Here is a 17,919-nt window from a genome sequence, read left to right on the forward strand (position 1 = left end):
GGAGTACCAGGATGGGGAGCAGGCAGGCCTCAGAACCGCACAAATGCTGAGCTACTTAAAGCTGCACCGGAAGCCCCAATTCATCTGAGGCATCTTCTTCAGTTTCTTTAAAGAATAGTCTTCTGTGGTAAATGCCATTCCATCCATTGAGCTGGGGTTGGGGAGGACAGGGGAGGAGCTGGTACATACAGCTGTTCTGCGGACAGTGTATATACTTATTAATCAGCTTGATTATTGTGGCACTGCTCATTCCCGTTCTCTCTACTTGTTAATCTCAAGTTAGGTCTTCCCCAGGTTCCTCTTCTCATGTCTGCTTTGACCGTCTTCAGTATGTGTTCTGGGTTATGGATGCCTCCACTGCTCCATTTATTTATGTCACAGGCATTGTTTGTTCTAAGTGCTTAAGTTATATTGGGAAGGGGGAGGGAGTGGAGGGAACAAAAAGCCTTAAACTCATCAGACAATAAACATGACATGATATGCTAGAAGATGGTAAATGCTATGGGGAAAAATGGAACAGAGTAAAGAGGATTGTATGTTGTGGAGGGGCAGAGGGAAGTGCTGGTTGTAATTTTATTTTATTTTTCCATCCATTACTTATTAGTCTCAGTACTTGTGAGTTTAAATAGATTGGTCAGGGTAGTAGATCTCATTGAGATGAAAAGAAGGAATTAACCAAGCAGATATCTATGTAAATGCATTCTATGCAGAGGCCTTAAGGAAGGATGGCGCTTGTGTGTACAAGGGAAAACAAGGAGGCCGTGGAGGCTGGAGCAGAAGAGAGTATTAGGAGATGAGGTCAAAGGCGTAATAGAGGTCAGGTCATGCAGGACCTTGCAGGCTACTGTGAAGAATTTAACCTTTACTCTGAGAGAAAGGAGACTCACCATACAGTTTTGAACATAGGCATGATCTGACTTAAAATTTTAGCAGAATCAGTCAGGCTGCTCTGTTGAGCCTACACTATTGAGAGACGACTTGAGGCAGGTACAGGGTTGTGACAGCAGCTCAACAAGAAAGCCAGTTAAGAGACTTTTGCGGTGAACTAGGCAGGAGATAATGGTGGCTTCCACCAGGTAATAGAAGTGGGTGTTGAGAAGTCAGATCCTTATATGTCTTGGTGGATTGTATGGTGGGGTATGAGGGAAGGAAAGGGGTTGAGGTTTTTAGGCTAAACTAGTGGGAAGGATGGAGTTGCCATTAATAGTTGAGAAAGACTGTGGAGCAGGCCTTGTTGGGGGATGTCAGAGATGAATTTTGAGGATGTTAGGTTCAGGTTTTTACTGGACATATTCAAGTAGAGATGTTGAATATTAATCTCTAGGAGACTAGGGAAGAATTCTAAACATATAACTCTTTCCTACCCTTTCTGTCTTCCAGAAATCTCATGAGAAATTTGTCCTACTAATGACCACCACCTTCAGTTTTCTACTTGGTCATGGGTTTATTTAAATGCATTTTAATGATGTTTCTGGAATTTTAGTAGAATTTTGGGGAAGATTACAGGACTGCTCAATCTACCAACCTGAATAAGAGTCCAGACACTCCTGTCTTCTCATCTCCCTGCTCAGCATTCCTTATGGCCGCCTCTCCTCGCATCCAGTTTACTTCTTTGGCCTGGCATTTAGGAACTCACCCCGTGTTTGTGTTTCACCCCTCATGACTGTCTCTGTGTACACCATACTCATCTTTCCCTCTGTATTTGTGTGTGGCATTCACCTCTTCTGATATGTTCTTCTCATATCCTTTCTACATTGTCATTTTCTGTAAACTCTTTTCCAGGCACACTGATGTTCTTCTTTTCTGAATTCCTGTAACTTAATCACACAATATTTTGTATTTTCTTCCTAATTGTTTATTTTACATTTGAGTATTACCTCTGCAGTGAACATTATGGGCTAATTTGAGAGTTGAAATCTCAATAAAATTTCTAATAAAAAGTCAAGAAATTTCTGGTACTGAATTAATTCATATGCAGGTTTTGGGGTATAAGACAGAAAATATATGTTTGACCTTTAATGTAGTAATTTTCTTCACTTTTGCCTAATTTTTCCCCCACTCTAAACCATAGTTTGGAGGAGAAATTATTGACATTTAGCTGGTAAACGGCCTTTTAGAGACTTCCCAGGTGCTAGGGAAGGCATTACCTAGGAAGGTTGTTGAGTTGATTAAGATAACATACTCTTTTCTTGCTGCCTAGGATTTTCTGTGTTTTTTGGGAGTTGGTGGGAGGTTCATGGAGGAGGTGCTCTTTGAGCTGTGCCTAAAGAGGCAATAAAGTAGGAGTTTCCAGTCATAGAAGGGAAAAGCATTCCAGGAAGAAAGAGTAGGCGTGTAAAGACAAGGAGATGCAAACACACATGCAATGTGAGTACGCTTCCTCCTTTCCCTTCCAGGACCAATGGTATGGTTAGATGAGGTTGTGTCCACCTTGTAAGGGCCTTATATACTGTGCTAAGAAATTGCTTTTTAAAACTCTTTTCCTGAATTTGTGATATACTAAAAAAGCATCTTGCTTTCTATCACTTTAGTAAATTTCAAATTATAAGAAAGGTATTTGTCATTTTTCTTTGACATATATCCCATACAATCTGTTTTTGCCTGTGGTTAAACTATACTTGAAAAAAGATACTACAAAACTCTAAAATATATACTAAATATTTATATAGACGCTTAGTACTGGTTTTCATTTTCTTTCAGCTGATAGTAGTGCATGACTGGATCCGGTTGTGTAGACTAGCAAATGGGAAGGATGTATAGCACAATCTAGTGTGAAGTTTGGTTCCCAGTAGAAATTATATTTCCAAAATTTATTTCATGTGGTTATTTATATAAAAATCATTTTTTAAAACTTGATTTATCTTCAGAGGCACAATAAAATACCCTCAGGCCAACTTTATACTTCATAAACTGAGTGAAATTGTCCGTTAACTTTGGCTGTTTAACTGGCCTTTTTCTATACTATTACTGGAATGTGTAATGAGAAACATCAGTTTGCATTATAAATTCACAGCTGTGAGGATGTGGGTGAGGTGCCAAATGAAAAGAGGAATTAGGTGAAAGTTGGCCAACTTGGTTTCTTTCCCTTGCTCAGCTCCTAGATACTGGCAGCCAGACTTGTAGAGCCCAGCAAGAAACTAAGATTCCTCTTTGGGAAAATTGCCATGGCCAAGAGAAGACAGAGATGTTGACACTCATCCTTGCCAGTGGAGCTCATTTACTTAAGGGCCTCTGATAATTTTGGTGCTACTTATAAATATGAACAGATAGTCAAGGATCATCAAACCTTTCAGGCCAACTTCTATAAAAGAAAGACCAAAACAAAGAGTTGAAATTGTATGAAACAGATGCAATTCAGGGAGCAGAAGAAAACCTAAAAATATACTGCATGCAATAGCTTCAGAGAACCAGGAGAGTATATTTCATTGATGAAATAAAAATTGATAGTTATTTTAAATGGATCACTCAGAGAACAAGAAAGTAAACCTGGAAACATTTTTTAAAAACTATCTTACCTTTTTTTTTTTTTTTTTTTTTTTTTTTTTGAGAAATAGAAGAGCCGGCGCACTGTGGCTCACGCCTATAATCCCAGCACTTTGGGAGGCTGAGGCGGGCAGATAATGAGGTCAGGAGTTCCAAAGACCAACCTGGCCAATATGGTCAAACCCGGTCTCTACTAAAAATGCAAAAATTAGCCAGGCCTGGTGGCACGCGCCTATAGTTCCAGCCACTTGAGAGGCTGAGACAGAAGAATTGCTTGAACCTGGGAGGTGGAAGTTGAATTTAGCTGAGTTCGTGCCATTGCACCTTAGCCTGGCGACAGAGTGAAATTCCGTCTCAAAAAAAAAAAAAAAGAAAGAAATGTAAGTTTTGAGAACTAAGGTTGAGGAATTTATTCTCTGAAAATAGTCCTAAAACTAAGAGGTGGCATATGAGAAAGAAAGTAAAGTAAGAAGAACAGATTAGAAGGTTCAGCATCCAAATAATAGAAGTTCTGTTATTATTTGGGGAGTGGGGAGGAGAACAAAAACATGAAGAAATTGAATTTGCAAATAAATAACAAGAAAATTTGCTGGAACTCATTGATCGTCTAGATCAAAGGTCCGCAAACTTTTTCTGGGAAGGGCCAGGTAGTAAACATTTTAGGCTTTGTGGCCCATCTGTGTCATTTCCTAGACTCTTCCTTTGTAGCTCACCATAGACAACATGGAAATAAATGAGTGTAGCCAGATTTGACCCTAGGGCTGTATACAGTTTGCTAGCTTCTGGTCTAGGTCAAAAAAGCCTGCCAAAAATCCAGCCCAGTAACTGGGAAAAATACAAAGACCTCCCACCAAGGCTGGTCTCCCAGCTGTGAAATTTTAGAATGTCCTGGAATAAGTAAGATTTCAAATGCTTGGTAAGGGGTGGTGGGAGTGACTAAGGTGTGGGGGAGCTTCAAAATCCTGAGAGAATCTCTATCCTGAGAGGAGATCTCTTCTGCACAACTTCCTAAGAAGCTATTGGAAGATGTGTTTTGTTAAGATGAAAGAGTGAAGCAAGAATGATGAACCCATGACAGCATCGAGGAGATAAGAAATCCACCTTAGGAAAGAGATGGGCAATTCCCAGCTCGACTAAGGTGAAATCAAAACCTAGGGAGCAGTTGCCGGTTGGTGCCAGGAGGGCTGAAGGCTCCGGACGGGGTGTTTCTGAGGGAAAGCAAAACAAAAGAATACAAAAACCTGACTATGGTTCTGCTATGTTGGACTATGTTGATTGGGATTACAGTTCTAATGGAGAGTCTGGGGTGAAGTAGGGATAGGTATATAGAAAAAGAATGAAATAAAAAAAGTACTACTTGGTAGCACTAGAGTAAGAAAGAAATTGTTCTAGAAAGTAAGTGTGATCAGCAGCGAATTATGTGATACGTGAATATTGGTGTATCCAAAGTGGTGTTATGAGTTTATTGGAAAAATGGAGAAGAAAAAGTTTTGGGGGGCTAGGGATGTAGGAATTAAATCATTTGTATAGTAGGAAGTCAGTAGATAACATCTAAATATGAAAAATCTGGAAATAATAGTTCTAAATGAATTACTGTATTTAGAAACGAGGTAAGTACCAGAGTATTGAAAATAATTGCTTCTGGGAAGCAAAATTAGAAGTGGTGAGCGTTAGTAAGATTACTGTTTTGTTGTAAGTCTTATAATTTGGCTCTGTAAGTTATATATTACTATTGTTATGTTTAAGTTTTATTTTTAATAGAGTCAGTAGAGTAAATGTCTAAGTGTTAATTCTTTTTAGTCCAATACCCTTTATTATTATATCATTATTAAATAGTTTTTGGTTCCTGCTCATATAATTAATATTTGACTTGGCCATGATGAGAAAACATATTCTAAGAAACATGAGTCAGTCCTATGTTAGTCTCCACATAGAACCTTAATATAGTTAATATCTATAAATAGTTCACAAATCACCAGTACTACCTGAAAGTTATAAAAGGGGAATAATAATTGTGGCACAGAACTGAGCAGTGGGAGCAATGAGAGTGTATAGCCCTCCTATTGGCCTTCAGAGGCAGGATGGACCGAAAGTTGACCGCCTTCTCTTGTGAGTATCAGCTCTTGCCTCAGCAGCTTTGTAATTTTAAAACTTAGCTATCTGATTACATTTTATCCATTTTTTATTTGTTTACTGATAGTGAAGTGAAATGCCCATGTTATACAATCAAACCATATCTGTGTAATTTTATTTTCTGAGAAATGTCAATAATAACAGTGTTACTAAATGTTAACAACTCAGAACATTTTTCCTAGACTGTTCCTACTTCATTTTGTTAAAATTGAAATCACTCTTATTTACCTAGTAACACTATTCATTACAGGTAAAGCTAGGTGAAATGTATTTTGAACTGATGTTACTTGCATTTTACTTATTTCAAGAAATGTCTTTGAGTCAACATAAACGAAATAATGAATATATATTTAAATCTCAGTGTGGGCTGGTGCTTTGTGCATCTATTTACATTTGGGGATAGCTGTTTTGGAGAGAAATAGGTATTTGGGTGGTGGGAGGAACTGTGATATTTTTTAAATGCTTAAAAATAATACTGGTCATTTGCACTATAATTGTTTCTGAATAAAATTTGTATTCTCAGAAACTTTCAAATTGTAGAATATACAGGCCTAGCTTAAAAGAAAAATTAAAGTAGTCTGTCAGGATTTTTCCTTGGTTCAGAATTAAGGCACTCGTTCTTTGAAAAAAGTCCTCAGACGATTCTATTAATGACTGAAGAAAACAGTTGGAGAGAGGACTCTAGGAAGAGGAGCCATGAGCATTTCCAGTGTGTGAATTGGCAGCAGTAATTCTGAGGAAAAGCAAAGTTTATAAATTTGGAAACTCCTCCTAGAAAGCTACACAAATGTCTTGCTTTAGAGGTCAAAACATGAGAGTCAAATTTATAAACCATCCAATTTAGGTGGGAATTATTCATGCCACACAAGATTGGGAAGCCAGAGATATTCTGCTTGAATCACTATTTTGGGAAATCCATTTAGATGGGCATCTTTTCAGCAAGCAGGCTAAAAATTAGCTTAAAGTGTTCAACACTTTCTTTTCTTACCTTCAGAACAAGAAAATAGTAAGAATCTCCTGCAGCTATGTGAATTGCCTGCTTGAATCATCTGTCTGTGAACTTAGAAATATTCTCCAGCATTGTGCCCTTTTCCTGTATCAGTAGACACTCCTTATCTTTTATAGCCTGAAAACCCTGGAATATGATGACATGTGGAACAAACTTCTTAAGTCAATACACCCTAGCTGGAAACACTGTTATTCAATAATTCTTTCAGATTCATCTCACTCATGCCTGGCCTTCTGCCTGTGACTTAAGCTTACTTTTTGTATGTGTTGAAAGCATTGTGTTGCTTAGAGAAACAGCCATTAACTTGGTAGTTAAAACCTACAACTAAGAACTTGAATGAGAAATGAAATGTAGTCATAGACTACTGTTTGGTTCAGCTGGGAGCAGTATTTACATTATCATGTTAATAAGCCCTAAATATTGATTTTCCATACTGGGAGAAGCATGAGTGTAGTGAGGGAGTTGTAGAAGGCCTCTTCCTGTTAGAAAGTAGATAGCGAAAGCTAAAATGTAAGAAACAGCTACAAAAGTAGGAAATGGGTGGGAGGGTTGGGGCAGTGAACTACTGATTTTTGTTATAAATTTTAAAAACTATGTATTTGTGTTATTTTGGTAAAATAGAAGAAGTAACAAATGTTCAAAGATCTAAATCTTAGATTTTTTCATCATAGATTTCTTGGGACAGCTACTGTGCTCTTATTTTTCTTTAGCTTCTTTATTTAAATTTGTTCTAATTAGAATAATACATGTATATCTTTTGCCCTTTGGACCCAACAGATTGCTTAGAGCATTATATTTAAAATGGCCAATCGTTTTTGATACGTGTCGAATGTTTGAAATTTAATACAAGCTCCAGCTGAGTTTATTAGCTGCAGGTTACTGGAAAAACAACAACAACCAACCCTGACTTTTCTCTGTTTATTATTAAAAACATTCTTTTGAATACATCTGATTTCTTCCCCTCATCCCCTGCAGGAATATTGTTATCCCTCAAAAACTTTGGCAGCTAGTGATTTATCAAATAGCATAATGAAGTCAGTACTAGATCCTGAAAATCTCATTTTATTGGTAGCCAATATCTCAAACAACTACTCATAAATACATAACTACTCATAAACTCAGTTTCCTGTGTTTTTCTCTTGCAGTCATTGTTAAGTGTGGTGGTATGTCCAGGAGAGGCTCTGTGTTTTGTGAGAGCAGTGGGGTTGATGCATTTGTCAAATGGGCCTTTTCTTTTGTTCTGTAGCCAGCTTAGGAAACATGAAGGAGAGAGCTTTTTGGAAAGATCTTACTGGTGTGTTGGTACCTCTGGAAGGAACAAAGGATAGCATGTATGTGCTGTCATTTAGCTCTGTCTCTAACTAGAACCCACACAGTTTCTTAGCCAGTCCAGAAAGTCCCAATTTGAAATTTCCAAATAATAATTATTGTTGTAGCCCACATTGAGCGTTCTTATGTTCCAAGTACTTAAAGAGCTTTTTAGGTATTCATTTAATCTTCCCCACAGTGCTATGAAATATATATGTGTAAGATGAAGATACCTTTTTGGGGGTGAGGGGAGACAGGGTCTTACTCTGTCACCCAGGCTGGGGTACAGGGGCACACTGTTAGCTCTTGACACTGTCACAGCCACCTCCATCCCCAGGGTTCAAGTGATCCTCCTGCCTCAGCCTCCCAAGTAGCTGGGATTACAGGCACATACCACCAGGCCTGGCTAATTTTTGTAATTTTAGTAGAGACAGAGTTCCACCATGTTGGCCAGGCTAGTCTCGAACTCCTGACCTCAGGTGATCCGCTGGCCTCGGCCTCCCAAAGTGCTGGGATTATAGGCATGAGCCACCATGCCTGGCAAAGATAACTTTTTTTTAGGGAAAGTTAATAGACACTTTTCCTAAAGACAATTTGGAACCATGTGTCAAAAATCTTAAATTCATACCTTTTCACCTAGCAAAATTTGTGTCCTTAATGATCCTATAGAAACAGAAAAAGATTCAAAGATGAAGACAGATGTTGTTGCAGTATTGCCAGTAGGATAACTTAATATCCTACTGTAGGAGATTGCTTAGACTCTGGACAGCTAAACAATCGAATATTATTATGCACTCATGGCAAATAAAGATGCTGAACTAAGTGCCTTAGGATCTCTCTCTCTCTCTCTCTCTCTCTCTCTCTGTGTGTGTGTGTGTGTGTGTGTGTGTGTGTGTGTGTGTGAGTGTGAGTGAGATTCCAGTCAAGAGTTGTACACACAGGCACGTCCTCATCCTAGATAGCCTCAATTTTACTAGCTTATGTCTCCTTCCTTCCTTCCCTTCTTTTTTTCCTTCTTCCCTTCCTCCTTTTCTTTCATTGTTTTTTGAGACAAGGTCTCGTTCTGTTGCCTGGGGCTGATGAGTGGTGATGCAATCTTAGCTTACTATAGCCTCAGACTCCTAGGCCCAAGCAATCCTTCTCCCTCAGCTTCCCAAGTAGCTGGGAACACAGGTGCATGCCACCATGCCTGTCTGATTTTAAATTTTTTTGTAGAGATGGGTCTTGCTTCATTGCCCAGGCCCATCTTGAACTCTTGGCCTCAAACAGTCCTCCCACCTCAGCCTCCCAAAGTGCTAGGATTACTGGCCTGAGCCACTTCACCCAGACCAACTTTCACAATATATTAAGTGAGAGAAAGGAAAGCAGATTTCACAGTAGCGGGAAATGATCACATTTTATTACGTTTTTAAAGTTTATGTGTGTATTTTTTCACGAGGGAAAGTCTATCGGGGGAGGGTATGTGTGTGTGTGTGTATGTATATGTGTATATATAGACGTGTGTATCTTTATATACATATGTTGATGATAGTTGCCTCTGGATATGAGATTTTAATCATTTAAAGTTTATTTCTTCTTTCTTGACTCTTTTTCATTCAGTAAACTTTATTTTTTTTTTTTTGAGATGGAGTCTCACTCTGTCACCCAGGCGGGAGTGCAGTGGCACAATCTCAGCTCACTGCAGCCTCTGCCTCCTAGGTTCAAGCGATTCTTCTACCTCAGCCTCCCAAGTAGCTGGGATTATAGGTGCACGCCACCACGCCTGGCTAATTTTTTATATTTTTGGTAGAGATGGGGTTTCCCCATATTGGCCAGGACATCCTGATCTTGAACTCCTGACCTCAGGTCATCCACCCGTCTCGGCCTCCCAAAGTGCTGGGATTAGAGGTGTGAGTCACCGCACCCGACCCATTCAGTAAATATTTATTGAGCTACTGCTGTGGCCAACCATTGTATTTTCTGAAATGATAATTATTATTTGTACAGTTAAATTTGATGTTAAGAAGGATATTACAATTTTACAAAGTTTTTCATTAAATAATTAAAATAATGACTTGGTTATTAAAGTGGTATGTTATTTGGAAAATTAATTTACTTGCAACAGTACTCATGAAAAGTACAGAATAAAATGAAATGTTAGTGTAATGTGCTGAAGCATTCAGCCAGTATGATGCTAATAGGAGAAATGATTTTTATTTGTATGCAACAGTCTGTATCCAAGATAGTCTTCATGTGGGAGGAGAGATGTTTGCATGCTCTACATTGCTTTTATTTGACTCAGAAATAAAGTTTACATAGGTGAAAAGAATCACTTTTTCATGATGAGTAGCTGTAGATGCATGTTTTTACCTTTTTTTTTTTTTTCCCAGACAACTGCAAGAACAGCAACGGCAAAAGGAGCTGGAGCGGGAAAGGCTGGAGCGAGAAAGAATGGAAAGAGAAAGGTTGGAGAGAGAGAGGTTAGAAAGGGAAAGGCTGGAGAGGGAGCGACTGGAACAAGAACAGCTGGAGAGAGAGAGACAAGAACGGGAACGGCAGGAACGCCTGGAGCGGCAGGAACGCCTAGATCGGGAGAGGCAAGAAAGACAAGAACGAGAGAGGTTGGAGAGACTGGAACGGGAGCGGCAAGAAAGGGAGCGACAAGAACAGTTAGAAAGGGAACAGCTGGAATGGGAGAGAGAGCGCAGAATATCAAGTGCTGGTAAGAAGTTTACAAACTCTTCTGTGTTCTTGTATCTGAGCTTGGATGATGTCTCTTGTGCAGTCATGTGTTAAAATATTTCACATTTGAGATGTTTGGGATTAAGCCATACAATTTGAAATTATGAAAAATATGCAGCAATTACTACTTTAACATTTTCTTTTTATTTCTCTCTGTATTGCTTTTATTGCTTGGAGACTTAAAGAAAGCTCTTGGAAATTTTTATTCTGCCATTCTAATTCTTCTGACTCCCTATAAATTGGCTATAAAGTGTAAGTGTGTTTTTATGGGAAATTTTTTATACTGGATGAACTTCAAATATATTTCCCTCATGAGATCACTTAAATTGTCTCAAATACTATAGTACTATAGTACCATTCAGCAAGAAATTTGCTTGGTTACATTCTAAAGATTTTGGAGGAAGAATTATTTTAGAGAAATATTCTCTAAAACTGACTAGTTATTTAAATATACTTTCTAGTATTATGAAAAATTAGTGAAAATTATGAAATCTGATGGAATTTACTGAAAGACATAAGGGTTAATATATGGCTGAAAGTTTGAGATATTTTAACATTTATTAAAATTAACATTCATTATAGGATTTAAGAATACTCCTTATGGCCTATATAAAAACTCTCAGTGTGGTTTGATTAAATAGTGGTTGGTTGGTTGGTTGGTTTATTAAGTTAATTTATGTATTTTTAGCTACCTAATTATTTTCTGGAGTTATGACCAACAAAACAAAACTTTTCCACAAGTAAGCATTGAGTAGTAGGAGGTTTCTCACCCTTCATATTAAATGTTTTACCAACTTTACTAGTTTTGCTATTTGTTGTTTTTTTAAAAAACACTAAATTTATTCTTCTGTTTATGGTCCTATTGTGATTTTAATGTCCTTTTTCTTGTCTAAATAAAAATTAAGACTAATACTAGCTTTTTCTTGTAAAAGAAATTAGTCAATTAAATTTGTTAATCCACTTATTAGATAAAAAGGAAACTTATTTCATCCCCTTCTGAATCTCAAAATGTATTTACAAGTTAAAATACTCTTGGGTGAAAATAGTTATTTGCATTTGTGCCTAATTCTCTGATACTAACTGTAGTCTACATTTATACATTGTGTCTGAATGCTGGTTTTGTGGCTTCACTAGCTCCCTTTTTCTCTCTCCTTTTTTATCCTGTCTTTTGCTGCTGCTTTCCACCTTCTGTCCAGCTCCATCTTCAGACAGCTCCCTGTATAACGCTCCACTTCCTGAGTATTCCAGTTGCCAGCCTCCTTCAGCACCTCCTCCATCATACGCTAAAGTCATCTCAGCTCCAGTGTCAGATGCCACTCCTGATTATGCTGTAGTGACTGCTTTGCCACCTACTTCCACACCCCCTACACCACCACTGCGACACTCAGCGACACGTTTTGCAACATCTTTAGGTTCAGCCTTCCACCCTGTTCTTCCCCATTACGCTACAGTTCCTCGTCCTCTGAACAAAAACTCTCGACCTTCTTCTCCTGTGAACACACCCTCTTCTCAGCCTCCAGCTACGAAGCCCTGTGCCTGGTCTACTTCCAATTTTTCGCCCCTCCCTCCATCTCCTCCAATAATGATTAGCAGCCCCCCAGGCAAAGCTACTGGTCCAAGGCCTGTCCTCCCTGTTTGTGTTTCTTCTCCTGTGCCCCAAATGCCTCCATCACCGACAGCACCCAATGGGCTGGTTGACTCTGTAACATATCCAGTGTCTCCACCGCCTACCTCAGGGCCAGCAGCTCCTCCGCCGCCGCCTCCACTGCCTTCCCTCGCTTCACTCTCACACTGTGGATCTCAAGCTTCTCCTCCTCCAAGCACCCCTATTGCCTCAACTCCCTCATCCAAGCCTAGTGTTCTCCCTTCTCCCTCTGCAGCTGCCCCTGCCTCTGTTGAGACTCCTCTAAACTCTGTGCTGGGAGACTCTTCTGCTTCTGAGCCAGGCTTGCAGGCAGCCTCTCAGCCGGCCGAGACTCCAGCCCAACAGGGTAAGGCTTTCGTTATTGCTACTAACAGCTAATCACTTGAAAATGTTATATAGCAGCAACTTTAATTACCTGAATGGATGGGTAGGATGGTTTTGATCCTTGAACATTTATATGCCAATGCCATGTTGTTTTTTTTTTTATTAAAAAAATTAAAGTAGAAAAATGTTTTTCCTGTTGGATTAATTGCATTTGGATGAACTTCCATATTGAATTAGGTTTTGATATCTTTTATAGTATCACAGTTAAAGATGTTTTCTGGTATTTTAAGAGCCCTCATAATACATTTCTTTATTTTTTTCTTTTTTCTATTCTTTTTTTTTTTCTTTGAGACACAGTCTTGTGTTGCCCAGGCTGGGGTAGAGTGGCATGATCTCAGCTCACTGCAACCTCTGCCTCCTGGGTTGCAGCAATTCTCCTGCCTCAGCCAACTGAGTAGCTGGGGTTACAGGCACATGCCACCACGCCCAGGTGATTTTTGTATTTTTAGTAGAGACAGGGTTTTGTCATGTTGGCCAGGCTGGTCTTGAACTCCTGACCTCATGTGATATGCCCCCTTTGGCCTCCCAAAGTTGCTGGCATTATGGGTGTGAGCCACCGCACCCAGCCAATACATTCTTTCACTGGGAAAACTTTGCTTGACACATTGATCTACCACACAATAAATACATGATCAAAATTTTTTTCCTTTATTTTCTGGGACACTTAGAGATATATATTTAGTGCCCAACTGTAGTCGTTAGGTACATCATCCCAGAGTTTCCTTTGGAGCATTTCTGATCTTGGGCCCTGTTTCCTTCTTGCCTTTCCTATATTAGATGCTCCATGTTGGACTTTCAGGATAGGTGTCACCCTAACCCTTGCAACATTATGACTTTGCAGGAGGAGTAGAGAGGATGGCAGGCTTGGCATATGCCCTAAAGAGTTCCAAGGTCCAAAATTACAATAAGTAGTGGCTTGAAGGGGTAATTGTTGACTTATCAAATTTGTTTACAAGGTTAGTCAGAATTCTAAGATGTTCAGTTTGGTTTCACCGTGACAAAAAGTGGGCACAGCCAGCCTGACAAAGTGACCTGCTGTACCCTCAGAACTCTTAACAACCCCTACAGAAGGGACAGACTATTTCTAGATGCTTCTTTCAACAATTTATGTTTTCTGCTTGTGTAACGGCTCAAGCTGAAAAAGTTAGCAATTATCACCCAGTGTGCAAAATAGCATTTTATTCATTCTGAAAACACCCCTCTTAAACCTTAACTAAAGAAGCATCTACTATTTCAGTATTCTGTTATTAAATAAATTTTTGTTCACTCCTTTTGTGATTTTATAACATTTGAATATTTCTCTTCTTGGCCCCCATTTTGTGGGATAAAACAGCTCTGCTTCAAATCCTATGGTATTTATTTCCGAGCGTTATTTTGAGGTTTTACTTTGTACTAGTAAATTCCTTTACTTCAGTGAATCTTAACCTTGGCTATCCATTGAATTTAAAAGTTAAGTATTTTTAAAATACTGAAGCCTGGGACTTACTCCTCCTTCATGTTTTTAATTCAGCCACTTTGACTGTAAACAACTAAATATATGTGTTCACTGTTACTGAATTTACTGTCTCAACACTTAAGGTTAATGTGGATTATTTTGGGTCTGTTATTTCAAGTAGTACTAACTGCTATTGTATATACTAGTTAGTGTTTTCAGGGATGCTTACCTCTCTTCCAAATTTTATAAGTATTTATTTTGCTTATTTACCAAATCCCCATGAACAAAAAATCTTAATTAGATGATCTGTTGCATAGTTCTATTACTAAAGCTCTAACATAAAGTAAGTAGTTATATATACTTGGACCTTACATTTCAGTATCTTTCAAAACTGACTGGAATTTTACAAGTATGATAAATTGAACTCATTAAGTAAATACATGAGTCAGTGTAATTTAGCATGGCATTCTGCGTACCTTCCCACATAAAATAATATCACTCAGCTCTATTGTTGATGGTCTTACTTAACATTTCTCTCTCTCAGGCATTGTCTTGGGACCACTTGCACCTCCGCCTCCTCCACCACTCCCACCAGGGCCTGCACAGGCTTCAGTAGCACTCCCTCCTCCCCCAGGGCCCCCTCCACCTCCTCCACTCCCATCCACTGGGCCTCCACCGCCCCCTCCTCCCCCTCCTCTCCCTAATCAAGTACCCCCTCCTCCTCCACCACCTCCTGCCCCACCCCTCCCTGCATCTGGATTCTTTTTGGCATCTGTGTCAGAAGACAATCGCCCTTTAACTGGACTTGCAGCTGCAATTGCTGGAGCAAAACTTAGGAAAGTGTCACGGGTAAGTAGCTTTCTGAATTTTTTTTTTTAATATGTCTTATTCTTCCTAAATATCTAAAATGTTGAATTTATTGTATTCTAATTTTATAACTGTTACGAACCTCATTTTTTTAACAAACTGAAATAATTTAACTGGGTGCAATGGCTTACACCTGTATAATCCCTGCATTTTCAGAGGCTGAGGTGGGTGGATCACCTGAGGTCAGGAGTTAGAGACCAGGCTGGCCAACATGGTTGAAACCCTATCTCACTAAAAATACAAAACTTAGCCAGGTGCGTGACATGTGCCTATAATCCCAGCTGTTCAGGAGGCTGAGGCAGGAGAATCACTGGAACCCAGGAGGTAGAGGTTGCAGTGAACCGAGATCGTGCCACTGCACTCCAGCCTGGGTGACAGAGTGAGACTTCATTTCAAAAAATAAAATAAATAAAAAATTAAGAATTGATATAATTAAAATTTTTATAGTATAGTTGTAAAAATAGTATAATTTCTATAAATTAATCACGTAGGTTCACCCATTAACATTTTACCAGTATTTGCTTTTTTATTCCTTCTTCGGGTATGTTTCCTTCTTTACACATGCATTTTTTTTTCTTTCTTTTGAGACAGAGTTTCACTCTTGTTATCCAGACTGGAGTGCAGTGGCACGATCTCAGCTCACTGCAATCTCCACCTCCCAGGTTCAAGCGATTCTGCCTCAGCCTCCTGAGTAGCTGGGATTACAGGTGCCAACCACCATGCCCAGCTAATTTTTGTATTCTTAGTAGAGATAGGGTTTGGTGATGTTGACCAGGCTGGTCTTGAAATCCTGACCTCAGGTGATCCACCTGCCTCAGCCTCCCAAAATGCTGGGATTACAGTTGTGAGCCATCGCACCTGGCCTACACATGCACTTTTGTTTGAATGATTTGAGAGTAACTCAGAGACACAAGCTTCTATTTTCCTAAGTACCTCAGTGTGAATTTTATAAGAACAAGGACATTTACCTGCATAACCAGTAATATAATTATCAAATTCAGGAAAGTTAACATTGATAGAATACTGTAATCTACAAATGTATTAATATTCAAATTTCATCTATAGTCCAATGACATCTTTAGTGACAGTTTTTTTCATAGTGCAAGATCATTATTGCATTTAGTTCTAATGTCTCTTTGATCTACTTTATGATAATTCCTCAATCTTTCACAATACTAGCATTTTTGAAGACTGTAGGCAGTTATTTTGCCTGGTATCCTTCAGTTTGGCTTATCTGATTTTTCCTCAAGATTAGATTCAAGTTATGCAGAGGTTGTTTTAGCAGGAATATTATCAAAGCAAAGTTATGCCCTTCTCAGGGCCACACAGGAAGAGACACATGATACTGTTTCATTGCATTCTTGTTGATAGTAGTTTTGATAAACTCTTGTTGGTATATAAAATCAATGCTAAGAATCTATTGGTTCTTAAAGCTTACAAATAATATTTAGGTTTTTAAAAATTAATGCTGATGTTTCCTTCTGTTTTAGATGTAATATATTAATAAAAATATGGTTGTCTAACATAGGAGTTGATTTTGTCTGTGTATTCTCATTAAGATGGAGGATGCCTCTTTCCCAAGTGGAGGGAATGCTATTGGTGTGAACTCGGCCTCATCTAAAGCAGATACAGGCCGTGGAAATGGACCCCTTCCTTTAGGGGGTAGTGGTTTAATGGAAGAAATGAGTGCCCTGCTGGCCAGGAGGTAAGGAATTTCATTATAATGGACATGCCCAGAATTGAGAGGATTTTAATTTTATTCCGAATACAACTAACTAGATGCACTTCTTTCCTCATAGAGAAGTGGTTTTTATACTGAATCAGATAATATTTTTAAAAACTGGATTTGCCTTCTTTGTAGGAGAAGAATTGCTGAAAAGGGATCAACAGTAGAAACAGAACAGAAAGAGGACAAAGGTGTAAGTTAATAAAGATAGTCTATCTTAAAATATGGTATTCAAGCACAGCCCATTCAGGAAATAGTGTCAGCATTTATTTAATTTGAACTTAATTAGCTTGAACTTATATTTGCTAATTTTTAACTATTTATGCATGTGAAGTGGCTTGTTTTGACTGTTATTTATAAATTTTAAATGGCAGTCTTAGTAAAATGAGTTGAGTATTTGGAGTTGTGGGAAAAGCATTGAAGTTCAAACCTGTGGAGTTTAATTCTGTTCCTTAAATGAGTGAATGACATTTTATTTCCCTTGCATTAATTTAAAAGGAAGGAATTAGCCTAAATTCGTATGTTTCCCCTAGGAGCTCGATGGTTATTGGCTGTGCCCCTTAAGAGTGTATCCTTCATGCCCTCCTCCCTGATTCAGCTGGGCACACTCTGCTTTGTCTATGCTATATATTGGTGTGCAACAAATTATATGTTTCCTTTGCTCCATTTGGCTGCCTTTGATACCATTCCTCAAATCTGTCTCTTGTGTCTGGCTTTGTAGCATCGGCTAGTGAAAGTTCTCAGGGAGAACACATGAGGAAAGGAACTGTGGGGAGGATTGAAGGGGAGGTGATTGAAAACAGGAGAAGAAAGAAGTCTAAGCTGAAATGAAAGGGAGAGAAGACCAATGAAAGAGAAAGTGGGGAGTGGCAGAAAGAATATTAGAAGTACACGTGTAAAACACTAAATGTATATAGCAGCAGGGGACTGGTAGATGTGATATTAATATGTATCTGTACATTTAGGAAGATTCAGAGCCTGTAACTTCTAAGGCCTCTTCAACAAGTACACCTGGTAAGTTCGAGATAAATATTTTAACCTTTATAAACTTTCTCTGAAAGTATTAATACTCCCCAGTTAAAAATTCCGCCTTTCCCCATGTTTGGACCAAGTGACTAGACACCAAAATGCCAGTGTTCTTTGTTCACACCTGAAAGCATTAATTAACTTTTTTCCTCCTGGAAGCTGCTGTTACTTTCTTGAGGTTA

The 17,919-nt window shown here is 38.7% G+C and overlaps 1 protein-coding gene across 11 annotated transcripts in view; it reads left to right on the forward strand.

Moving 5' to 3' along the window:
* Positions 1 to 17,919, forward strand: part of ENAH (ENAH actin regulator) — a 158,938-nt gene that overhangs the window by 122,365 nt on the left and 18,654 nt on the right. For 4 of the 11 annotated variants that reach the window (XM_073011479.1, XM_073011480.1, XM_073011481.1 and 1 more), the window contains 6 exons: positions 10,303 to 10,634; positions 11,851 to 12,645; positions 14,663 to 14,967; positions 16,545 to 16,690; positions 16,847 to 16,904; positions 17,677 to 17,725. In XM_073011479.1, the coding sequence (XP_072867580.1) occupies positions 10,303 to 10,634; positions 11,851 to 12,645; positions 14,663 to 14,967; positions 16,545 to 16,690; positions 16,847 to 16,904; positions 17,677 to 17,725 (1,685 nt within the window). The remainder of the gene's footprint in view (positions 1 to 10,302; positions 10,635 to 11,850; positions 12,646 to 14,662; positions 14,968 to 16,544; positions 16,691 to 16,846; positions 16,905 to 17,676; positions 17,726 to 17,919) is intronic. The other 7 variants (XM_073011482.1, XM_073011483.1, XM_073011484.1 and 4 more) reach the window with 2 other exon arrangements.

The sequence above is a fragment of the Chlorocebus sabaeus genome, chromosome 25 (assembly GCF_047675955.1).
Source record: "Chlorocebus sabaeus isolate Y175 chromosome 25, mChlSab1.0.hap1, whole genome shotgun sequence".
In the NCBI taxonomy this organism is placed as follows: domain Eukaryota; kingdom Metazoa; phylum Chordata; class Mammalia; order Primates; family Cercopithecidae; genus Chlorocebus; species Chlorocebus sabaeus.